General features: G+C 40.5%; 1 gene segment (V, D, J or C); it reads right to left on the reverse strand.

Moving 5' to 3' along the window:
* Positions 1–719: 719 nt before the first annotated feature.
* LOC120225982 lies at positions 720–17,601 on the reverse strand. The segment is given in 3 exon segments: positions 720–731; positions 15,208–15,515; positions 17,583–17,601. Coding segments are annotated over 3 exon segments (339 nt in total).
* Positions 17,602–26,214: the final 8,613 nt, after the last annotated feature.

A 26,214-nucleotide genomic window follows, 5' to 3' on the forward strand; every position in this document is an offset into this window, starting at 1 on the left:
CTTTTGTTGATTTTGATGGAAGCTCTCCATGCCTCCTAGATGTGGACGTCTGTTTCCTACCCAGTTTGTGGAAATTTTCCACTATAATTCACTCAGATAAAACTTCTTCCCTTTTCTCCCTCTCTTCTTCTTCTGGGACTCCTTTGAAAAGAATGTCTTTACACTTATGTAGTTGCTGAGTTCCCTAAGTATACACTTTTGATGCGATATTTTAATTTTCCTCTTCTTTCCTGCTTCATTTCCCCCATACCTTTATCTCTTATGCCACTTACTCATTCATCTGCTTCTTTCAGTCTTGAGGTCATGATATCCATCAGTTTCGCATCTCAGTTACATCATTAAGAAAATTTCAGCCTGGTTTGTTTTTAGGTCTTTTCTATCTGCTGTAAGGGCATTCCTCATGTCTTCTATGCTTCCTCAAGCACAGCTAGTATCCTTATGATAGTTTTTAAAAATTCTGTTTCATTGGGCGCCTGGGTAGCTCAGTCAGTTAAGCGTCTGACTTCAGCTCAAGTCATGATCTCACAGTTTGTGGGTTTGAGTCTCTCATCGGGCTCTGTGCTGACAGCTCATAGCCTGGAGCCTGTTTCAGATTCTGTGTCTCCCTCTCTCTCTGATCTTCCTCTTCTCTCTCTCTCTCAGAAATAAATAAAAAAAACATTTAAAAATAAAATAAATAAAATAAAAATTCTGTTTGAGCAACATTACTTATATGTGTTTTAATTATATCCCTGGCAATCACCTTTTATCGTTTTTGTTTCGGAAGGAATTCCTCCATAATGGCATATGTCTATGCCTCTGCCTTCCTCTGTGTTTTAGACAATCCTGTTATGTTTTCTGCTTCTGAAGGAGTGGCTTTATTAAGAAGAGTTCATATACTGTCAAAGGATTGACACTTCAGAAAGCATTTCTGGCGGACCCAGTACATGTTATAGTCACTGCAGATGAATCCAGAGGCTGCACAGGAGAGTCTCAGGGAGCCTCCAGGCTTCACCAGGCCTCCCCCAGACTCCACCAGCTGCACCTCACACTGGACACCTGTAGACACAAGACATCCTGATGAGGAAACTGTCCCATATCCAATGCTTCTCTCACTCACATCCACTCACTTACTCACTGTCTCTTGTTCACCTTGAATTACCTTTTAAACAACAACAAGGAAAGCCCAGCGAAGCACAAACTCCATGGTGAGATGTCTGCGTTCTGTCCTGATCACAGAATGGGAACACCTGGGGCTCCCGGGGCTGGGGATCCTCTCCCAGCTGCAGGGTCAGGGCTGGGCCGGTTTAGTCAGCACAGGGAGGGCCCTATTTGCATATCCTCTGACTATATATCAAACTCCAGACTTAGATTTCATTCTTTATTTGTGAACGACAGGGTCAAAGAGGCACTTCTAGGTCACTTTGTGTAGATGGTGCTGCGACAGTATTTAGAATTCTGATCTGAACACAGTTATATTTGCCGACGGTGTGTTTTTACATGTCTTTCATCAACATAGGTCATTTTCTCTGTACAAGTGTTTTATACACTTTTTGAAGTTTAGTCCAAAACAGGTTATTCTGTGCCATTTTAAATTGTATAATTTTGTTATTTCTTTTGCATATATTTTCAAACTGGTTTGTGGAATCATAGCTCTTTTTGTAGTTCTTCATTTTCTATCCTGCACTTTTCCTCATTCTTCGAAATTGGTTCTAATATTTTTTGTGGTGTCTCTAGTGTTTTGTTACATTTAAGATCATGCCATCTGCAAACAGGTAATTTTTCTTCCTTCTTACTGATTTAAATGTCTTTTATTTCTTTTTATTGCCTAATTTTTCTGGGTACATCTTCAAATTGTAGGAGCAGAAAGCTTTTCTGTTGTTTGCTTCTGGGTTTTCACCCAGTCTAAAGATTCAATTGACATAAGAGAGATCTACAAAAGAGAATAAATTTCATTTTGCAAGTGCATGAGCTTCCTAATTATATGTCACCCAGAAAATGAACAAAGCAGGTGGCACTTGTGATTTTCAGACAACAAAATATTGAATTCGTAAAGAGAGCAAAAGTGGTTTTGGGGTTAAATTAGTCACCAAGTAACTAGGTTTGTTTGCACAGCCTTCTTGTCCCTACGTTCCTTACTCTGGTAGTAAGGCTGGTTTTGCCCTCCTGGGAGAAAGGAAGGGAGCTTTCCCAAGGGAGATTTATTTATTGCTGTCAGGGGACAAGGGATGGTCCAAGTGTCCTTGGACTATTTTTTAAGTGACTTTTATTCAAACAAACAACATGACAAGATGAAATAATTTAGGGTGCGTATTTATTCTTCACATTATCATGTTGAATACTTATGTTAAGATGTCATCATTACCTGGCTTCTGATGTGACAAAAAAGGCTTCAGTATTTAACTCTTCAATGTGCTGTCAGGTGTGGGCTTTTCATAATGGCTACAGTCAAGTGAGGTAATTTCCTTCTGTTCCCCTTTAATTGAGCTTTTTTAAAAAGATGAACATGTGTTGAATTTTATCTAATGGTTAGGAAGCAATTAATGATGATGTAGATTCAGTCATTCTCTCTGTTAATGTAGGGCATCACATTTACACATTTGTAGATGTTGAAAAGTCCTTGCATCTCAGGGATGAATCACACTGGATTATCATGTATAATCCTTTCAATGTGCTGTTGGATTCAGTATGCTCGGATTTTATCAAGGAATTTTGTATGTATGTTAATCTGGGATATTAACTGTAGTTTCCCTTCTTTTGGTGTATTTCTTTGGCTTTGATGTGAGAATAATGTTGTCCTCAACAAATGCATTTGGAAGTGTTCCTTTTCATCAGAGTTTTGTAGTAGTTTGAGATATATTGGTGTTAATTCTTCTTTATTTTTTTAAACTTTTCTTTTATTTATTTATTTATTTATTTATTTATTTATTTATTTATTTTTTACAAATAGTTTATTGTCAAATTAGTTTCCACATAACACCCAGTGCTCATCCCCATGAGTGCCCTCCTCCATGCCTATCCCCTCTTCCCCCTATATCCATCAGTTCTCATTTTTTGTCAGCATTCAAGAGTCTCTCATGGTTTGCCTCTCTTTAAATATTGGTCGAAATTTTAATAATGCTATGTAATTCTAGGTTGGTTTTGGAGGGTGTAGTTTTTAGATTAAGGAAATCTTATTAATTTTTGTTTTGTTCATTTTGTATTTTTTCATGAAACAGTCTTGGTGGATTCCATAATTCTAGAAAATGTGTAGTTTATTCTTGATGATCTAATTGTTGGCCTATAAATATCTAAGTTTTTCTTTTATGATCCCTTTCATGTCTTTGGTTCAGTTATGTCTCCTCTTTCAGTTCTGATTGCATTTGTTTGAGTCTTACGTATTTCTCTAGGCTACCTATGTTCTTTTTTTATTTTTTTAATTTTTTTATTTTTAATAGTTTATTGTCAATTTGGTTTCCATATAACACCTAGTGCTTATCCCAAGTGGCCTCCTCCATGCCCATCACCCCTGTCCCTTCCCCCCATACTATCTATGTTCTTTTAATTTCACTTATATTTTCCAAATACAAATTTTAAAGCAGTTGATTTGTTTTCTGTATTTGTGATAGTCTCTACTTTTTCTCTGCCTTATCTTTTTATGTGAATTTGTTGTTTATCTTTTTATGGCAATAAAAAGATTACTCTGATTACTCCACAAAGAAAGAGATGAAAAGGTACGCAGGTGTAGAATTTAAACCTAAAGAATGGATTAAATGTCACTGTTTAAGCAAGCTAGTGACCAGAATTAATCAGGACAGTACATCCATGTTGGTCTTGCCCAGGCTCCTGTGAAAGAAAGAAAGAAGAAAGAAAGAAGAAAGAAAGAAAGAAAGAAAGAAAGAAAGAAAGAAAGAAAGAAAGAAGGAAGGAAGGAATAGCAAATATAAAAATAAATTTAAAAAAATTAAGATGGCTGCTCTCTTGCAGGGATGGGCATGGTTTGACCCAGTGTCTCCCGCAGGAGTCCTGCCTTGGAGGTTGTGGGGAGTAGAGTGGAGGTGCTCCAGTACCTTCTTGAACCAAGCGCTGCAACTGTGCCGGGGGCACAGCCAAATGGGCCGTGCTCTATAACCCAGGCCAGGCCTCGTTTCCAGATCCCAGTCTGCGTACCCCACTGAAATTTCCAGAGCCACAAACTCGCAGGCGCCCCTCAGGGCTGTCCCAAGCCTCTTGCTCTCCCATTGGGGATTGAGCCAGAAGCCGGTGCTCCCGTCTTCTCAGGTCGGGTTGGCGAGCGAGAGGCAGTTTCATCTGGGAGTCTCCTGGAGGTGTGCGTCCCATCTAGGGTCAGCTGGACAGCAGGAAACCGGTTCCCTCTGTGTCCCATCGCCGGAAAGACAAACTCATGGGCAAATCTCCCAGTTTTAAGCCCTTCACTTTCCCTCCAGGGATCCAGCGGAGCCAGAAGCACAAAAGTGCGGCTGCTGCTCTCCCCTTCAGGTTGAGCTGGCGAGCAGGGAGCATTTTCACCAGGGGTAGCCTGGGATGCGTGTGTCCCGCCTGAGGTCAGCTAGAGAGCAGGAAACTGGATCCCTCTGTGTCCCAACCGGAGGATTTTCTCTTCTCCAGTGAAAGGATTAGTGTCTTGAGCAGTTTCAGCCACTCTCTTTCCCCTCTAGATTCCCCGCACGGGGGGATTCCCCCCCCATCCCTCTGTGTGTCTGGTACCAGGCCCGATTTTATCTTCCCCAGTTCGCAATCACACTAGAAGGTTTTCTCAGTGGACTCTGTCTTCTTTTCCTCCCAAACTCCTGGATTCTCTAAGGGTTCCTATGGCTTCAGGCCTTCTCTGTGTGAGATATGGGGGCGAGTGGAATGTACCGAGTTCTCTACTTCTCCACCATCTTGCACCTACTCAGTTGCCAATTAGTTTTCTTATTAATGTTTCCTTCGCTATGCAGAAGCTTTTTATCTGTTTTTTATTGACACATTTCTAATAGTTTATTGTCAAGAGAAGCTTTTTATCTTGATGAGGTCCCAATAATCCATTTTTGCTTTTGTTTCCCTTTCCTCTAGAGGCATGGCTAGTAAGAAGTTGCTGTGGTCGAGGTCAAACAAGTTGATGCCTGTTTTTTCTTATGGATTTTGATGTTTTCTTGTCTTACACTTAAGTCTTTCATCCATTTTGAATATATTTTTCCATATGCTGTAGGAAAGTGTTCTAGTTTAAATCTTTTGTATGTCACTATCTAGGTTTCACAGAACCATTTCCTAAACACACTGTTTTCTTCTTCATTGGATACTCCTTCCTGCTTTCTTGAGAATTACTTGACCACATATTTGTTTCAAATTCTGGGTTTTCTATTCAATCCTATTCATTTATGTGTCTATTTTTGTGCCAGTACCATGCTTTCTTGATGATTACAATTTGTACTACAGCATGAAATCTAGAATTGTGATGCCTCTAGCTTTGATTTTCTTTTTGAACGTTGTTTGGCCTATTCAGAGATTTCTGGTTTCATACAGATTTTAAAATTCTTTGTTCTTTCTCTGCAAAGAATGCTGGTGTTATATTGATTAGAATCACATTGATTGTGTAGATTGTTTTTGGTAATATTGATATTTTAACAATATTTATTTTCCAATCCATGACCATGGATTGTTTTTCCATTTCTTTGTGTCTTGTTTAATTTCCTTTATATAATTTCTATAGGTTTTAACATACAATCATTCACCTAATCAATAAATTAGGTTTATTCCTAGGTGTATTATGATTTTTGGTGCAATTGTTAATAGTTCTTATTCCTTAATGTCTCTTTTTACTGCATAATTTTTGGTGTATGGAAATAGATCCAGTTACTTGACATTGTTTTTATATCCTACAACTTTGCTGAATTCCTGTATCAACTCTAGAAGGTTTCTTTTGGTGGAATCTTTTGGGTTTTCCATGTAGAGTATCATATCATCTGCAAAGAGTGAAAGCTTGACTTGTTCCTTTCTAATTTATATGCCTTTTATACCTTTTTGTTGTTTGATCGATGAGGGTAAGCCTTCCAGTATTATGTTGAACAAAAGTGGCAAGAGTGGATATCCCTGTCATGTGCCTGACCTTATGTGAAGATCACTCCGTTCTTCCTCATTGAGGATGATATTCACAGTGCGTCTTTTGTATATGGCCTTTATGTTGTTGAAGCATTTTCCATCTATCCTTACTTGCTTGCTGGTTTTTATCCAGAAAAGATACTGTAGTTTTACAAACGCTTTTCTGCATCTATTTTGAGTATCATTTGGTTCTCATCTGTTCTCTCAGTGATGTTATGTATCACTTTGATTGATTTGTGAATATTGATCCATCCTTGCATCCCAGGAATAAATCCGACTCCATCCTTGTAAATGATTCCTTTAATTGTAAGGGCACAAGTCTAAACGTCTAAACCAAACTGACTCCATGACAGGCTTTAAGTTTCCCCTCTAAACTAGAAGGCCTGAGTTTCGGCTTCCCCCAAACTATCAGGTAGTTACACATTGCCCAAGGGAGGAGTAACCACCCTTGCAACACCCAATCAGGAAAGGCCAGGGACCCCCCTCCACATTGTTAAGGGAGAGGCCTGGAGATAGAAACTATAGATAGGACCCTGTTACCTAATGTTAAAGTTAACCTGTTAGTCGCCGAACAAGACCCTAGGCTCACTCTGTGATTGGTTGAATTTAAAGGTACTCTAAATGTTGTAAATGGATCCCGCCAAAAGTAACGAATACTCTAGACAATGTGTATGGTCAAACCCGCTGTCAATGATGTTGAATAATTATGATTGGATCACTGTTCCCATGTCACAACTTCTGTAACTCCCCCGTCTCAAACCCCATATAAACCCTATTCTGCCCTTGTTCGAGGCTCTCAGCACGGACCCATACGCTAGTGAAGCCTGTGAGCCCGAGCTTAAGCCCGTAATAAAGCCCTTTGCCTTTGTATGCGTGACTCTGTCTCCCTGGTGGTCTCTGGTCAGTGAGGATACTGCGATCTGGGTATAACATAATGTATTATTGGGTTCAATTTGCAAGAATATTGTTGAGAATTTTTGCATCCATGTTTACCTGGGCAATTGTTCTCTAATTCTCCTTTTCTAATTCTTCCTATGAAATTTTGGTAGTTTATATGTTTCTAGGAATTTATTCATTTCTTCCAGATTGTCTAATTTGTCAGTATATAATTTTTCATAATATCCCCTTATAATTGATTGTATTTCTGTGGTGTTGGTTGTGGTCTTTCCTGTCAAATTGATGATTTTCTCTATTTGGGTCTGTTTCTTTTCTGTTTGAACAGTGTGGCTAGAGAACATCAATTTTAATTCTTTCAAAACACAACCTAAAGGTTTTATTGATCTGTTCTACCGTTTTTGTTTATTTCCATGTCATTTATTTGTCTTCTATTATTATATCCCTTTTTATTCTGGCTTTTCTACCTTCTTAAGTGTAAAGTGGTTGTGAGTTTGAGATTTTATTTTTATTGTGTAAGGTCTGTTGTGCTGTACATGTACATCTTAAATCTGCTTTTCCTGCATCCCAAGGAATTTGGACTATCATGATTACTTTTCATTTGCTTCTATGTAGTTTATTTATTTAGTTTTTTAAAATTTCCCTTATTTATTGTCAAGTTGGTTTACATAAAACACCCATTGATCATCCCCTCAAGTTCTCTGCTCCATGCGCAACACCTCCATTCCCTTCTCCCCAACCCCCATCACCCTCGGTTTATTCTCGGCATTCAAGGGTCTTAATGGTTTACCTTCCTCTCCCCCACTATTTCTCCCCTTCTTCTCCCCCATGGTCCTCCGGTAAGATCCTCCTAATCCTCCTATACATGCGAATATGTGGTATCTGTCCTTCTCTGTCTGACTTATTTCGCCCAGCATAACACCCTCCAGTTCCATCCATGTTGCTACAGATGGCCAGATTTGATTCTTTCTCATTACCATGTGGTATTCCATTGTATAGATAAATCACATCTTCTTGATCCATTCCTCCGTTGTTGGACACTTAGACTCTTTCCATGTTTTGGTTACTGTTGAGGGTGCTGCTATGAACATTGGGGTACATGTGCATCTATGCATCACCACTTCTGTATCCCTTGGGTAAATTCCTAGCAGTGCTATTGCTGGGTTATAGGGGAGTTCCATTGTTAAGTTTTTGAGGAATCTCCACACTGTTTACCAGAGGGGCTGCACCAGTTTCCAAACCTCCATTTTATTATGTATCTCATTTATAGCGTTTTTAATTCATCATAACTATTTTTAAGCTCCATAGTGTTGTAGCCATAGTTTCTCTGATGTCCTCCATGCCTTTTTCAAGCCGGCGATTAATTTTATGACTATTGTTCTAAATTCTTGTTTGGTTATGTTTCCTATATCTGTTTTGAGCATTCTATAGCTGTAATTTCTTCCTGGAATTTCTTTGGGGGATAGTTCTTCCGCTTTGTCATTTTGGTTAGCTTGTTAATTTTAAAAGCTTGTTGTACACTCTGCCCCTGTGAGTTCTGCTGTATTAGAGAGGGCTCTTTGTTCAGGGCCTGTCTGTTAAGGAAGTGTTCTTTGAATGGTGTCTCTTGGTTTCTCTTGTTGAGCGTTAGTTTATTTTGTTTCCCTACTTGTAGAGGTATTTGGGACTCTCCACCATGTGTACTTTGGCTTGTTTCTTGAGGTAGCCCAGGAAAAGGAAAACAGACAACAACAGGGGGAATGAAGGTACCCAAACGCACAGACAAAACCAATAAACACGCAAACCCAGGCTCAGGTAACAACAACAACAACAACAACAACAACATCTCTCAGGCGGGGATTGGTGTGGTTTGGTGTAGGCAGTTCTCCCCTCCACTGTGTTCTCAGGCCACTCCCTGAGGGAGTGGCTTGTTGGTTGTGGGTATAAGAATCGTGTCGCCCCAGTGGCTTCTCAACGAAGTGTTGCAAGTCACTCCTTGGGCCCAAACTCCCTGTGCTAAGGATGTAGCCAAGGTGGGCTGAGTTCTATGCCCCATGCCCCACCTCGCTTTCAGGTCCCAGACTGCGGGCTTTGTTTATATGGCCCTGAACAGTCCCTTAGGTCTCTGCTTCCTTGCTGCCAGGGGTTGAGTGGGGGAGGGGGAGTGTCGCAGCCTCATATCCGCTGTGGTCAAGCAGCGATACAAACCGAGTGCATTCAGAGAAGTAGCAACTTCCTCTCCACAGAGTTCATGATGCTGCCACATGCCACGGGTGCCATCTGGGCCACCGCCACCAGGGATGGGGCCGCCGCGCCACCTGCCAGTCGTCACCGAGGATGGCGCCAGGACGCTGATGTGCAGTTTTTCCTGGCACCTTCTGGGAACGGGGGCACCTAGTTCAAAATCAGCACCCCAGCCAGAACTAAAAAGGCCTCTCTTTCCAGGCTGAGGATTTCTCTTCTCCCTCAAATACTAATTTTAATGTAGTTGATTTTTTATGGATTTTTGAGAGTCTCTACTGTTTCTCTGTTTTGTCATTCTGTTATTTGAGTCAATAAAAATACCAATGACCTTTTAGAAAAAAGGAAGAATATCCCAGTTCCTATGTAACAACACAACCCAGTGGAATTAAGAAACCAATCATGAGAGAGAAGAGTAAAAGTGCAGACATCACACTTCCCCCTTTCTAAATATATTGCAGAGGAATATTCGCTACAGCAGTGTGCTGCTGGCATAAAGTGAGACATATAGACTAGTGGAGCAGATTATGGATTCCGGAAGTAAAAGTGTGAAGACACAGTGAGCAAATCTTCCACAAGATTTCCCTCAATACATGGAGAAAGGATACTGTCTTTAAAAAATGGTGTTGATATCTATGTGCAAAATAATGACATTTGGCCATAATCTTACATCATAAGATACATAGACACAGAAAAGCCTAAAATGGATTAAAGGCAAAGCAAAACACCTGACCCTAAAATCCATAGAGAAAACACAAAGGAAAAATGTCATGACATTCATGTGACAGTGATTTATTTCATATAAAACTAAAATGACAAAGAAGAAAGGCAAAGGCAGACAAGTGGGAGTACATCCAACTAGAAAGAGTGTAGAGCAAATATTAGCAGAGCAAGAAGAGAGTCTAAGAAATGGTGGAAATGACACTCAAATATATTGAAATGGAGTTAATATCAAAAATACACAAACCTTAAAAACCAAAATCAACATACACCATCAAAAATTCACACACTAGAAATTGGACCAAAAATGGTAATATCCGTTTCTCTCAAAAGACAGACAAATGTCCATCAAGCACATGACAGGATGTTCAACATCACTAACCATCAGAAAAATCCACCCCCAAACCACTGAGCTATCACATCACAGCTCTTAGCAAAGCTATGTTAATACCAAAACAAATATTTTCAGAACATATCATATGTTGGTGAGGATGTGGAGGACAGGAAATCCTGGAATATTCTTGATGGGTTTACAACATAGTGTAGCTGCATGGAAAAGAGGATGGTGAAAATAAACCATTAAATGGAATTCAAAATCTGGTCCCTTATATCTGACTTCATTTCCAGCTGAGTGTGAGGAAGTTCTGGGCCTCATGTTGTGGAGAGAGGCATGTGGAGGAAATAGGTGTATCTTGTGAAGCATTCCTACTATTCCAGAAAAATGGACCCCTGGTTGCCAGTCTTGTGAGACTGGACTCAATGTGAACAACGATACTGGCGTCTCCTCCCACTCTTTACTGGGGATCTCTGGATTCCTAATCTGGAGGGAAAACAAAAGGAATAAAGTGTACAGAAAAACTCTTCTCTCACAGGAGCATGGAGATACTGAGAATCCTTGAGAGAGAGTCATGGAGCTGATGGAGATGCTGTGAGGTTTCGACAACCACAAGGGTCATTACTCACGGTTTCTCTTCATAGACTTCAAAATAAAACCTTAAAGAAGATAAAAGAGACAGGAGTTGCTGAAATCAATGAAATTGAGAACACTTGATATGAGTCAGTTTCCTCTGTTTGTAAATTACTTTATACATGTTTTAATTTTTTTTTCATGTTTTTTTTTTTTTTCTGAGAGAGACAGAGACACAGCGTGAGTAGGGGAGGGTCAGAGAGAGAAAAAAAAAAAGAATCTGAAGCAGGCTCCATGCTCTGAGCTATCTGTCAGCACAGAGCCCGATGCGGGCCTTGAACCCATGAACCTCATGATCATGACCTGAGCCAAAGTCAGACGTTTAACCGACTGAGCCACCCAGGCACCCCACTTTATACATATTTTAGTTAGTGGCCACTGTACTTGTCAATGCACAGAGGCACTGGTCTGGTTATATGAACTGATTTATCCCAGAATTTGGTCACTGTCAAAGTAGGCATTACTATTATAACAGTTCGCTGTAAACATGAGACGACAACTGTGTTTGGAAAGGTTTTAGAAAAGAGTTTGTACAGTTTGCTGGTCACGATGAAGTTTGCAGGACATGATGATCAAGGTGATCCACAGGTAATAGATGGTGAAACAGTATCAGTTCTGGATATGATCTCTGAGGTCCTGGGTGCCCCCTGAATACCTCAGCCACCCTTATATCCCGAGTGTCGCATGTTGGGATTGGTTTCATATAAGTTCTGGGCAAATGTATTTTCTTTTTCTTTTCTTTTTTTAATTATTAGCGTAACATCTTTTTAATTTAATGTTTATTTTTTTTCAAATAGTTTATTGTCAAGTTGGTTTCTTCCTTCTCTAAAATGTATATAATTATCTGACTTGTTTATTTCTTTGAATCTGATTTTCTTTACTGGAAATCGGTGCACATGTAATGAATCTTTGGTTTCTTTCTCCTGTTAATCCATCTCCTGTGAACTTAATTATTTGTCCATAAGAACCGTTGATGGAAGAGAATTTCTTCCTCTCCTTCACCTCCCTAGGCTCCGGATTCATCCACATTCTGCTTTTCAGCTCTGACAGCAGCACTAGATTTAAATACACATCGCCCTGTGCTGGCTTGTAGACTCCTATCAATTAGAAGGTGTGGCATGTGTGTTCTCAATCCTCCAGGGTACCTACTCTATTTTATCCTGAAGATAAACTCACATTGCCAGCAAACTTACGACATCAACTGGATAGGTCTGCGTCTGTAACACTTGGGTCCAAACAGGCAGAAGGGCCGTTGTTCTTCCGTAGTTCACTTCATGTCCTTCTGTAGTTTACTGAGCAGGTGGCTGGGGCAGCCAGCTGTCCTCCGTCCCAGATATTTCTGGAGGCATCCTTGCCGGAAACATGGGATGTGACTGCACCAGAATGGCAGGAGGTGTTAGGAAAGTACGATTATCTGCGTGTTCTGGAAGGTGGAGTGTATGATACAGATGACAGTCTAGTACTTTCTGTAATCATGTGTCTTTGAGACAAATGACATCCATGGAGACACAATGCATGTACAACGTACAAGATTATCTGCACATGTATATTCTAGACATGAGTTGCAGTGAAAGGGAATTATGAAGGGAAATTCCCTTCTACATCTAGAAGGGAATTATGGGTTAAATTTTTATTCCAAAGTAATATCTGAAACAGATGATATTTAGCTTTGAAATAAATTCATTGCTAAACAATTACAAGAAAGAAGTTAAAATCTTCAATTCTGAAAAAAATAAATACATTTTTATGCCACTATATTATCTAGATTATATTCTGGACACCTGAGCAAATAATAAAATATTTCAAAATGGGAATATAATATTTCAACTGATAATCAAAAGCTAATTGTTACTTTAAGTTATTTTGATAACTGATGTTGCATCATAAATTCATATGTTAAATACAAATATGTGACTTATTGTCAGATTTAAAATGTATTAGTTATACAACTACCTAGTAGTTATACAACTTAGTTATACAACTACTTACAATAAAAATTCTAGAAGTACAAAATCTAATAATATATTCATTAGCATATATATGTCATCATTGATTTTCAAAAGAAGAGTTATATCAAGGTTGCTAGAGAAAGAAGTGCATTAAAATTAGACAATGTATCCACTATTTTGTTTAAATGAATACATTTTTAAAAAATAGTTTACTGTCAATTTGGTTTTCATACAACATCCAGTGCTCATCTCCGCAAGTTCCCTCCTCCATGCCCATCACTCCCCTTACACTTCCCCCCACCCCCATCAGCCCTCACTTTGTTCTCGGCATTCAAGACTCTCTCATGGTTTGCCTCCCTCCTTCTCCCCCACTATTTATCCCTTCTTCTCCTCCATGATCCTCTTTTAAAAGAATCCAATGTCCAAATGTCTTACCTTAACATAACTGAGCACAGCCTGCTCACTATGCACAGCAAAACTGGAGGCTAGAGTTGCAAATACTGAATTAAATGAAAAAAAACCCTGAAGTCGAATGTTGTTGGTGAGAATTTAGTGGTGACGCAGATAAAGAGAGAGACTGAGAGAGTCTATTCACCCGAGTCTCCTTCTCCAAGTTCACCTGGATGAGTACACACAACCTGAGCAGAGTCACAAGGAAGCAGGTGTGTAAGATTAGTAACTGAGCTTACAATCTGGAATGTATGAGATACACACACAGAATGACTGATAACAGATAGATGAAGAACCCAAATTGGATGTGCTTCTCTTGAGAACGTCCCTCCCAAAGAGCTTCATGCTCAGGGTGGTGGTGGTCCTGACCTCCAGTATCCATGGGGCACAATTTCACCAAAGGGACAGAGGTATGATTTCAGGTGCACATTTCTGGGATGTCAAGAAAATGTAAGGACGCCGAGAGTAGAAGGGTATTTCCTGTGTCTCCTCTGAGGTTGGGGTCAGTGCTGGTTTCATGCAGGACACCGAATTCACTGTCCATCAGAGCCTCATGTCCCTATGACACCGCATCCCGCTTCCTGGACAGAGAGGAAATAGGAAGCACAGGAAGAAACACAGAGGTTTTATCCAGGTTTGTTTTGTAAACACATCCTTGTCCCGTACTGAACAATGTCCTGTTTTTCTGTTACATAAAATAGGCAGTTATTGTTTGTAAATTGATGAGGGTGAAGTGTGATATATTCCATGTCAACAACTCAAGTAGTGCATACGAGGTTGTGCTCCAAGAGAGCAGGGAAGGTATTGCAGGAGAAATGACAACTGATCATCTCTCAGAGCAGATGGTGGATCAATGTGTGTGGGGAGTTTCTGGAAAATACCTCCTAAGGAATCAAGATACAGATGCACAAGGACAGTGAGTATCACTATCTATGAAACAAGTGACATTGAACTCTGAGTGCAGGACTCAGAGTTTGGGACTTTGGGAAGGCGATATTGTCCTGGAATTTGCATGAACATGAAAGAAATCACACCACCCTTATGAGACCAAGGCAAGGGCATTATTTGCTCCACAAGAAAAACCACCTGGTGTCTGCAGTAAGATTCTCCCGGCTAGATTCTAAGGAAATAACATACCATGACCAGAAATTCAAGGTGTGCAGTTGAGCCTCAGAAGGACACACAGGTCTGATGACTTTTTGTGTCAGATCCAGTTTAACTAATTTCACACTTCTGAAATGATGAAGTCCATGAAAGTTTCATACTCTCCTATTTCTCTCTCTCTCTCTCTCCCTCACCCCACGTGTGTGTGTGTGTGTGTGTGTGTGTGTGTGTGTGTGTGTGAACTTCAGGCTCCCCATCCACACCATGCCCTGGTGGGGGTCCATGTGTTTTCCCATACTTTCAACTAATATTGATGCAGTGAACATGCTTCCCACAATGAGACCACCAGGAGCCTGTCTTCTCTAGATGAAGATATTCGGTGCCTCTGCAGCTTCGTGTCCACCATGCACTGTATGGTGCTTCTAGCGAGCTTGCACACTGAGCTGGGCGGGCGTGCAGTAAACAGTGAGTGCAACAAGGAATCTTGTAATGCTTCATTTCATGTTCGTGAAGATATCTGTAATTAATTCATTTCTAGTGGGAAGGGTTAAGCTAGTGTAAACACCTCTGTCTTCTGTGCGTGTTAGTATACGTTTCCTATTCCAAGTATTTCATTCAGAGAATGAAAGTTAAGTACAAAATCATGTGTCAATAAGGAATCCCTAGGGGAAACTACTCTATGGGGAGGAAGCCCCAGGCCCTGACAGGAAACCTGCCTGTAACCTGCATCTGTCCTACTCCTGAGAATATAAACCAGAGCTGTGCATAGTGTGCGCCCCCTGGTGGTGCTGAACTCCTTCTCCAGGGATGTTTGTGTCTGGGCTCTCACTGATGACTCCTCACCGTGTCTCTCCCACAGAAATACGTGGCCGTGTCTTCGACTCTCAGGTTGTCCATCTGCAGATACAGCGTGTTCTTGGCGTTGTCTCTGGAGATGGTGAATCGGCCCTTCAAGGAGTCTGCATAGTATGTGCTTCCACCACTTTTAATATATGCAACCCACTCCAGCCCCTTTCCTGGAGCCTGGCGGACCCAGCTCATGTAGGAACTACTTAAGGTGAATCCGGAGGCTGCACAGGAGAGTCTCAGGGACCCTCCAGGCTTCACCAGGCCTCTTCCAGACTCCACCAGCTGCATCTCACACTGGACACCTGTAGACACAAGACATCCTTGTCAGGAAACTGTCACACATCTAGTGTTACTCTCACTCATATCACTCAGTGTCTCTTGTTCACCATGAATTACCTTTTAAAACAGCAACAAGGAAAACCCAGGCAAGCACAAACTTCATTGTGAGATGTCTGTGTTCTGTCCTGATCACAGAATGGAAACACCTGGGACTCCCGGGAATAGAGCTCCTCTCCCAGCTGCAGGGTCAGGGCTGGTCTGTTTTTTTTTTTTTAATTTTTTTTTAATGTTTTTATCCATTTCTAGGAGAGAGAGAGACAGCGTGACCAGGGGAGGGTCAGAGAGAGAGGCAGTCACAGACTCCGAAACAGGCTCCAGGCTCCGAGCTGTCAGCACAGAGCCCGACGCGGGGCACGAACCCACGAACCGCGAGATCACGACCCAAGCGAAAGTCGGACGCCCAACCGACCAAGCCACCCAGGCGCCCCAGGGCTGGTCTGTTTTAATCAGCACATGGAGGGTCTTATTTGCATGTTCTCTGCATATATAAGCAGCTATGTATTCAGTCGTTACAAAGAGGACAGTGACCTGAACAGATGTAAATCTCTTTAATTTGTATATTGACAGATTTTGAATAAATAAAAGTTGTTAATATCATTTTCCAGAGATCACACTTTTGCTCCAGATGCGACTTTGGTTTTATATTTGCACACTACTCATGGGGTATAGGTGTCATCATATCCTATAAGGAGATGTGAACCTACAATCAAATAGAATAGGGTGGTGAGGTGTCCAAGTGCACGTATGTGGTTAGAGTGAGCCCAGGATCTGAGCCGGTGCTCCTCCCTACAGGACCTACGACCTCCCTCAGTCCACCTGCAGGCCTGAGCGGGCGGGCTCCTGAGGAATGTGGAACACTTTCTGTAAAGGGTACATGATAATTTTGCTTGCTCTGGAGTTGACCTTAAATAGAGAGAGAATCAGGGTCAGTGCAGGTGTATTTTTAAGTCTTTAACATGTCACTATCATTGTGTCCCTACTGAGTAATCTCTGTTTATTTGTAGGAGCTTTGATGCATGTACCTGACATAGAGTGAGGTGCACATGCCGAGTGTGTGATATGATAGAACACTGATGTGATTCAACATGATCAAGACTGAACACCTAATTCCCATTAAAATCTCTTATAGTTCCCCTGGAATTCATCTCTCCTAGTTCCTTTGTTCATCCTGTCCCCATGGAACTATTAATCGTTCTCATGTTTCTTAAGAGTAGTTTTGGTTTTAGAGAATGTGTACATGTGTAATTATATGATATGAACTCTTATTTGTAGGGCTTATTCTGCACAGCATAAATCCTTGCCAATACAACCATGTTGGAGGTTGTATCAGGAATCATTGGATTTAATGGTTGTCGGCTTTGCAAGAATTAATGTCACCAAGTGTTATGTTTTAAGTGGCTATTTTTTTAAATCAGAATTGCAGCCAGTGTCTGGTATTTCAATAAATTTTCTTCTCAGCCTTGAGACGTCGATGTGAAGTTTAGAGAATATGTGATTTATATGCTTTCCACAACAACCAACCTGAAGTGAGGCATAGGATCAAATATACATCAATGTTGGGGCGCCTGGGTGGCTTAGTCGGTTAAGCGTCTGACTTTCGCTTAGGTCATGATCTCGCAGTTCGTGGGTTCGAGCCCCGCATCGGGCTCTGTGCTGACTCCCAGCTCAGAGCCTGGATCCTGTTTCAGAGTCTGTGTCTCCCTCTCTCTCTGACCCTCCCCTGTTCACGCTGTCTCTCTCTATCCTAGAAATAAAATTAAAAAAATATATAAAAAAAAACAAAAAAAACAAAAAACAAATATACATCAATGTAGGAGTTTTTCCTGTTCTGATAAGTTGTTTTTATTATTAGATGTTCATAGAAGCTTAATTTAAAAATTGGGAATAAAAATAAAACACATTAAAGACTAGAGATTTTTTATGAAGATATTCATAAGTATTGGGTGTAGTGATGTGAAGATAGTTTTTATTTTCTATTTATTTAATAGTTTATTGTAAGCTGGTTTCCATATAACACCAAGTACTCATACCCACAGTGCCGTCCTCCATGTTCATCACTCCCTTCACCTCCCCCACACTGTCAGTCCTCGGATCGTTAGTCTAGGGTTATGATTTTCGCTTAGGAAGAAAGTTTTTAAATTTTTATTTAAAATAACTTTTTATTACTGGATTCTACGTTTTTCAGATGTGGAGTTTGGTGAGTTCCTTATAGATTTTGAATACTAGCCTTTTATCTGCTATGTCATTTGCAATTTTCTTTTCCATTCCGTCAGTGGATATTAGTCTTATGAATTGTTTCCTTTGCCGTGCAGAAGCTTTTTTTTCTTTTATTCTGTCATTGTTTTTTTTTCTTCAATAGTTTATTGTCAAGTTGGTTTACATATAAAACCCAGTGCTCATCCAAACAAGTGCCCTCCTCCATGTCCATCACCCTGATTCCCCTCTCCCCTACTCTTATCAGCCCTCAGTTTGTTCTCAGCATTCAAGAGTCTCTCATGGTTTGCCTCCCTCCCTCTCCTCAACTATTTTTCCAAATATTTCCCTAATCGTCCTCCATTAACTTCCTCCTAATCCACCTATAGGTGCAAACATATGGTATCTGTCCTTCTCTTCCTGACTTATTTCGCTCAGCATAACACCCTCTAGTTCCATCCATGTTGCTACACATGGCCAGATTTCATTCTTTCTCATTGCCATGTAGTATTCCACTGTATAAATATACCACATCTTCTTGATCCATTCATCAGTTGATGGACGCTTAGGTTCTTTCCATGTTTTGACTATTGTTGAAAGTGCTGCTGTGAACATTGTGGTACATGTGGTCTTATGCATCAGCACTCCTGTATCCCTTGGGTAAATTCCTAGCAGTGCTATTGCTGGGTTATAGGAGACTTCTATTGTTAAATTTTTGGGCAACCTCCATACTGTTTTCCAGATGGGTTGCACCAGCTTACATTCCCACCAACAGTGTAGGAGGGTTCCTGTTTCTCCACATCCTCGCCAGCATCTAGAGTCCTCTGATTTGTTCATTTTTGCCACTTTGACCGCCGTGGGGTGGTATCTCAGTTTGGTTTTCATTTGTACTTCCCTGATAAGGAGGGATGTTGAGCATCCTTTCATGTGACTGTTTGTTATCCTGATGTCCTCTTTAGAGAAGTGTCAGTCCATATCTTCTGTCCATTACTTCACTTTATCATTTGCTTTTTTGGGTGTGCAGTTTGATGAATTCCTTATAGATATTGGATACTAGCCCTTTATCTGATAATCTGATATGTCATTTGCAACTTCTTTTCCCATTCCGTCAGTTGGCTATTAGTTTTATGGATTGTTTCCTTTGCCATGCAGAAGCATTTTTTTTTTTTATCTTCATAAGGTCCCAGTAGTTCATTTTAGCTCTTTATTCCCTTGCCTTGGCGATAGGAAGTAAGAAATTGCTGTGGTTGAGGTGAGAGAGATTTTTTCCTGCTTTCTCATCTAGGCTTTTGATGGTTTCCAGTCTCAAATTTAGGTCCTTTATCCATTTTGAGTTTATTTTTTGTATGGTGTGAGAAAATGAGCTAGCTTCATTCTTCTGCATGTTGTTGTCTCGTTCTCTCAGCATCATCTTAAAGAGGCTATCTTTTTTCCATTGATTACTCTTTCACGCTTTGTCAAAGATTAGTTGGCCATACATTTGTGGGTCCAATTCTGAGTTCTCAATTCTATTCCATTGGTCTATGTGTCTGATTTTGTGCCAATACCATAGTGTCTTGTTGTTGACAACTTTATAGTAGAGGCTAAACTCCGGGATGGTGATGCCTCCCATTTTGGTTTTCTTCTTCAACATTACTTTGGGTATACAGCGCCTTTGTGGTTCCATACAAATTATAGGATAGTTTGTTCCAGTTTTGATAATGCTGGTGCAAATTTGATAGGGATTACATTGAATTATAGATTGCTTTGGGTTCTAATGACATTTTAACTATTTTATTCTTCCCACCATGAGCATGGAATGTTTTCCCATTTCTTTGTGTCTTTTTCAATTTTCTTCATAAGTTTTCTATAGTTTTCATGATAAAGATCTTTGATATCTTTGGTTAGGTTTATTCCTAGGTATTTTATGGGTTTTTGTGCAATTGTGAATGGGATCAGTTTCTTGATTTCTCCTTCTGTTGCTTCATTGTTGGTGAATAAAAAATGCAGCCGATTTCTATATATTGATTTTGTACTCTGCAACTTTGCTGCATTCATGGACCAGTTCTGGTAGGCTTCTGTTGGAGTCTGTTGCGTTTTCTATGTAGAGTTCATGTCCTCTGCGAAAAATGAAAATTTGACCTCTTCTTTACCTATTCTGATGCCTTTTATTTCCTTTTGTTGTCTGATGGATGATGCTAGGACTTCCAGCACTGTGTTAAACAGCAGTGGTGAGAGTGGACATCCCTGTCGTGTTCCTACCGTCAGGAGGAAAGCTCTCAGTTTTTCCCCATTGACGATGATGTTAACTGAATGCTTCTTATAGATGACTTCTTTGATGTTTAAATAAGTTCCTTCTATCCTGACTTTCTCGATGGTCTTTATTAAGAAGGGATGCTGTATCTCGTCCAATGCTTTTTCTGCATCTATCGACAGGATCATATGGTTTTTCTCATTTCTTTTCTTTTTTTTTTAAATATTTTTATTTATTTCTAGGAGAGAGAGAGAGAGACAGCGCGAGCAGGGGAGGGTCAGAGAGAGAGGGAGACACAGACTCTGAAATAGGCTCCAGGCTCTGAGCTGGCAGTCAGCACAGAGCCCGACGCGGGGCTCGAACCCACGAACCGCGAGATCATGACCTAAGCGAAAGTCCGACGCTTAACCGACTAAGCCACCCAGGCGCCCCTCTCATTTCTTTTCTTAATGTGAATTATCACATTGATTGATTTGAGAATACTGAACCATACCTGTAACCCAGGAATGAATCCCACTTGAACATAGTGGATAATTTCTTTTATGTACTGTTGGATTCGATTTACAAGTATCTTGTTGAGAATATTTACATCCGTATTCATAAAGCATAACGGCCTGTAGTTCTTTTTTTTTTTTTTTTAACTGGGTCTCTGTCACACTTTGGAATCAAAATGAGGCTGGCTTCAGAAAATGAGTCAGGAAATATTCCTTCAATGTGTAGTTTCTGGAATAGCTTGTGAATAATGTTTATTCATTCTGTTTTAAATGTCTGATAGAATTCCCCATGGAAGCCATCTGGCCCAGGGCTCTTATTTGTTGGGAGATTTTTGATAACCGATTCGGTTTCCTCACTAGTTATGGATCTGTTCAGATTTTCTATCTCTTCCCATGTGAATTTTGGTAGTAAGTGTGTGTGTGTTTAGGAATTTGTTCGTTTCTTCTAAGTTATATAGTTTGTTGGCATTTAATTTTTCACAGTATGCCATGATAATTGCTTGTATTTCTGATTGTTTGCAATAGGTTCTTCTTCATTCATGAATTTGTATATTTCAGTGCTCTCTCTCTTCTTTTGAGAAGCCTGGCTAGAGGTTTGTTAATTTTGTTTATTTTTTCAAACAACCAACCTTTGGTTTCGTTCATCATTTCAACTCTTTCTTTGGTTTCTATATTGTTTATTTCTACCCAGATTTTTAATATTTCTCTTCTCCTAATGGGTTTGGGGTGCTCCTGTTGCTCTCCCTATAGTTACTTTAGGTGCACTGTTAGATTTTGTACCTGCGCTTTTTCTAATTTCTTGAAATAGGCCTCTAGTGCAATACACTTTCCTTCTAGGACTGGCTTTGCTGCATCCCAAAGAGTTTGGATTGTTGTATTCTCATTTTCATTTGTTTCCGTATATTTTTTAATTTCGTAAATTAAATTAATTGCCTGATTGGCCCATTCATTCTTTATTAAGGTGTTCTTTACCCATCATATATTTGGAGGTTTTCCAGCCTTTCTCCTGGATTGATTTCAAGATTCAGAACATTGTGATCTGAATGTGAGCATGGTATGATCTCAATTCTTTTATATTTGTTGAGGGCTGCATTATGTCCCAGTATGTGATCTATCTTGGAGAATGAGCCATGTGCACTTGAGAAGAAAGTGAATTCCCTGGCCTCAGGATGAAAAATTCTAAATATATCTGTCAAATCAATCTGGTCCAACATGCCATTCAAGTCCTAGTTTTTTCTTTAGTGATTCTCTCTCTAGTTGATCTATTCATTGCTGTAAGTGGAGTATTAAAGTCCCCTGCTATTAGCACATTCCTATCCATAAAATTATTTCTGTTTGTGATTAAATGTTTTATATATTCAGGTGCTCCCATATTCGGTGCGTAGACATTTATAATTGTTAGTTCTTCCTGATGGATAGACCCTGTAATTATTATATAATACCTTTCTTCATTCCGTTGTTACTGTCTTTTTAAGTCCAGTTTTTCTGTTTTAGGTATAGCTACTCCAGCTTTCTTTTGACTTTCAGTAGCACGATAGATAATTCTCCATCCCCTTACTTTCAATCTGAAGTCTAAAATGAGTTTCTTGTAGACAGTAAATAGATGTATTTTGATTTTATACATTCTGCTTCCCTATGTCTCTTGATTGGAGCATTCAGCCTATTTATGTTCAGTGTTATTATTGAAATATATGGGTTTAGAGTCATTGTATCGTTTGTGGGATTCATGCTTGTAGTGGTGTCTCTAGTACCTTGTGTTCCTTGTAACATATCCCTCAGAGAGTCTCCCCCAGGATTTCTTGGAGGGCTGGATTAGTGGTGGCAAATACTTTCAATTATTGTTTATTTGTAAAGACTTTTGTTTTTTCTTGTATTCTGAATGACAGGCTTGCTGAATAGAGGATTCTTGGCTGCATATTTTTTCTGTTCATCACATTGAAGATTTCCTGCTATTTCTTTCTGCTTTGCCAAGTTTCAGTAGATAGGTCTGTCACCACTCTGATAGGTTTTCCTTTGTATTTTAGGGCCCTCTCTGTTTGAGAGACGAGTGCAAGCAAAATTCACAGAGCTCCCTATTTCTCCACCAAATTGCCGGCACATCTCTCCCTTTATCCTTATATCTTGCCAGTTTCACTATGATATGTTGTGCAGAAGATCGATTCACGTTACATCTGAGGGGAGTTCTCTGTGCCTCTTGGATATCAATGTCTATTTCTTTCTCCAGATTGGAGAAGTTCCCAGCTATAATTTGTTGAAGTACCCCTTCATCCTCTTCCTCTCTCTTCTTCTTCTAGAATTCCTATGATTCGAATATTGGTCCATTTGATTGCATCACTCAAATTTCGAATTCTCCTTTCCTGCTCCTGGATCAATTTGTCTTTTTCTTGGGGCGCCTGGGTGGCTCAGACGGTTAAGCATCCAACTTTGGCTCAGGTCATGATTTCACAGTTTGTGGGTTTGAGCACCGCGTCAGGCTCGACCTGGAGCCTGCTTCAGATTCTGTGCATCCCTCTCTCTCTGACTCTCCCCTGCTCATGCTGTCTATCTCTCTCTCTCTCAGAAATAAATAAAAACATTTTAAAAATTTTTAAAAATTGCCTTTCTCTTGATTTCCTCTTTTTCTGTGATTGTGTCTTCTAATTCGCCTATTCTTCTCTCTGCCTCTTGAATCCATACAGTGGCTGCCTCCATTTTACTATGTACCAAATTTTTAGCATATTTTAATTCATCACAAGTATTTTTAAGGTCCATATTCTTTGTAACAATAACATCTCTAGTACCTTCTGTGCCTTTTTCAGGCCAAGCAATTAATTTTATGCCTATTGTTCTAAATTTTTTTTAATATTTTTTTTATTTTTTTATTTATTTCTAGGAGAGAGAGAGAGAGAGAGAGAGAGAGAGAGAGAAACAGCATGAGCAGGGGAGGGTCAGAGAGAGAGGGAGTCACAGACTGAAACAGGCTCCAGGCTCTGAGCTGGCAGCCAGCACGGAGCCCTACACGGGGCTCGAACCCATGAACCGCGAGATCATGACCTAAGCGAAAGTCGGACGCTTAACCGACTAAGCCACCCAGGCGCCCCCATTGTTCTAAATTATTGGTCAATTATGTTGCTTATATGTGTTTTGACCGGTTCTTTAGCTGTCACTTCTTCCTGGAAGTTCTTTAGAGGAGAGTTCTTCTGTTTCATCATTTTGGTTAGCTTTCTGACTCTTGTAAGTTTTAAAAGCTTGGTATGTGCTCTGCACCTGCAAGTACTGCTATATTAAATGAGGCTCATAGACTGTCTAGGGCCTGTCCGTTCAGGAAGTGTTCTTTGCATGGTGTTCCTTGGTCTCTCTTGTTGAGACTTTGGTTATTTTATTTCCTTACTCATAGTGATATTTGGGACTCTCCACTTCGGCTTGTTTCTTGAGGTAGCCCTGGAAAGGAAAAAGGACAGAGAAACAGGGAAAAAAAAATAATGGAAACACAGAAACAAATCAAACCAGCAAACCAAAAGAAAAAAAAAAACCCAAAAGAACAAAAACAAAAACTATAAAACAAAAGGACAGTCTGTAATCATAGAATCAGAAATCCCAGCTACAAATAAGGAGCAGGGTGGAGGCAGTGCTGATGGAAGAGCATATACTAAGAGAGAAATGCCAGGTGTGAGGAGAAAGAGAAATTGAACGTTGACCAAGCAGATGGACTAAAAGTCTTAATTCAGATAGAGAAAAAGGAGAATATGGTAGGAGGTGAGAAGGGGAAAAAAACCAAAGATAATGTTACCCAGAGAAATTATATAGTCTGATTATTTCAGAGAGAGAGAAAGGAAGGTAACAATGGAGATAGAATATGCACCAAGAGAATGGACTATATGTGCCAGATTAAGCAAACCTATAACCAGAATACACGGTCCAGAGGAGGGGAGAGATAAGAATGAGATTAGGGAGAATGTATCTGAATAGTGAGAACTGATCTAGAGTTCATCATGGCAATGCGTCAGTACTGGTCTTAGGAGAGGGGCTGTTTCGGTATCCAGGCTCCAGTAACAAAGCAGCTACCCAGCATAAATGGGCATGGTTTGGTGTAAGTAGGTCGCACATCAACTTGGGTACCCAGGCCCCCCTTGGTGCTTGTGGGGAGAAAAATGGTGACTTCCCAGTCATTTCTCAAACCAGTCATTGCAAATCACTCTTTGGTGTCTGATCTCACTGTGCTGTGGGAGCAGTCGAGGTGGGCCTTTTTCTATGTTCCGCACCCAGCCTCATTTTTAGATCTTACTCGGTGTGCATTAATGATACAGCCTGAAATGTAATCCCGCAAGCCCCCACTCTTCCTAGGAGGGGAACGAGTAGGGGACTGGTTCCTCCTGATGCCAACTCCAACCGCAATCCCTCGCATACCGTCTATCCCGGAGGGAGTTTCTGGGACCAGGGCACTCAGCCCAAAGAAAATTCTCTAGTTAGAGGTAGGATCTCTCTCCGAAGTCCTGTAGTTAGAGATGGGATGATATGATCCCTCTCTGTCCTTGGGCGAGTTTTTTCTCTTCTCCGGAGACTGTTCTAAGATTCCCCAGCCACTCTTTCTCTTCCTTTTGAATATCCACTGATGGGGCTCCTTCCCTTCGTGCCTCCATGTCCTGGACCATTTATATCATCCCCAGTTCACAAGAACGCAACTATGAGGCTGTCTCCTAAGTGGACTGTGTCTCCTTTCCTCCCAGACTCTTGCTTTTCAGAGTCCTTTGGCTTCAGCCCTTCTTTGTTTGAGACATGCAGGCTGGAAGTAAGGAACTCCCTATTTCTCTGCCATCTTGCCCCTCCCATTCAGTATCTTTTTCTTAAATCTATTTTGATACCCTATTTCTTTAATTTTTTAACGTTTTATTTATTTCTAGGGGAGAGAGAGAGAGACAGCATGAGCAGGGGAGGGTCAGAGAGAGAGGGAGTCACAGACTGAAACAGGCTCCAGGCTCTGAGCTGGCAGTCAGCACAGAGCCCGATGCGGGGCACGAACCCACGAACCGCGAGATCATGACCTAAGCGATAGTCGGACGCTTAACCGACTAAGTCACCCAGGCGCCCCAATACCCTATTTCTTTAGATTTGAGCATTTGCCCTTGCATTCACAGTGATAATTGATCGATATAAACTTAGTGCCACTGTGTTACTTATACAGTCATTGTTTCTAGGGTAACCTGGGTTTCTCAGTTGGCTGGGCGGCCGACTGCAGCTCAGGTCATGATCTCACGGTTTGTGGGTTCGAGCCCCGCGTCGGACTCTGTGCTGACACCTAACTCAGAGCTTGGAGCCTGTTTCAGATTCTGTGCTTCCCTCTCTCTGACCCTCACCTGCTCACCGTGTCTCTCTCTCTCAGAAATAAATAAAACATTATAAAAAAAATAAAGTCATTGTTTCTGGAGATTTTCTCTGTTTCTTTTTAGTCTTTGTTGCTTTCAGTCTCCCTTTCCCACTCACAGAATACCCCTTAATATTTCTTGCAGGGCTAGTTTAGAGACCATGAACTACTTTGGTTTTTGTTTGTCTGGGAAAGTCTACCTTTCCTTCTATCTGAATGACAGCCTTACTGGGTAAAGTGTTCTTGGCTGTATATTTTTCAATTGAACATGTTGAGGTTACCATGCCACTCCCTTCTGGCCTGAGGTTTTTTTGTGGAGAAATCTTCCACAATCTTTTTGATCTTCCCTTTATTAGTTAACAAGTTCTTTTGTTGTGCTGCTTTTGGGGATTTTCCTTATC

This window comes from Hyaena hyaena, unplaced genomic scaffold (assembly GCF_003009895.1).
Source record: "Hyaena hyaena isolate Hyena2069 unplaced genomic scaffold, ASM300989v1 scaffold_1560, whole genome shotgun sequence".
Taxonomy (NCBI): domain Eukaryota; kingdom Metazoa; phylum Chordata; class Mammalia; order Carnivora; family Hyaenidae; genus Hyaena; species Hyaena hyaena.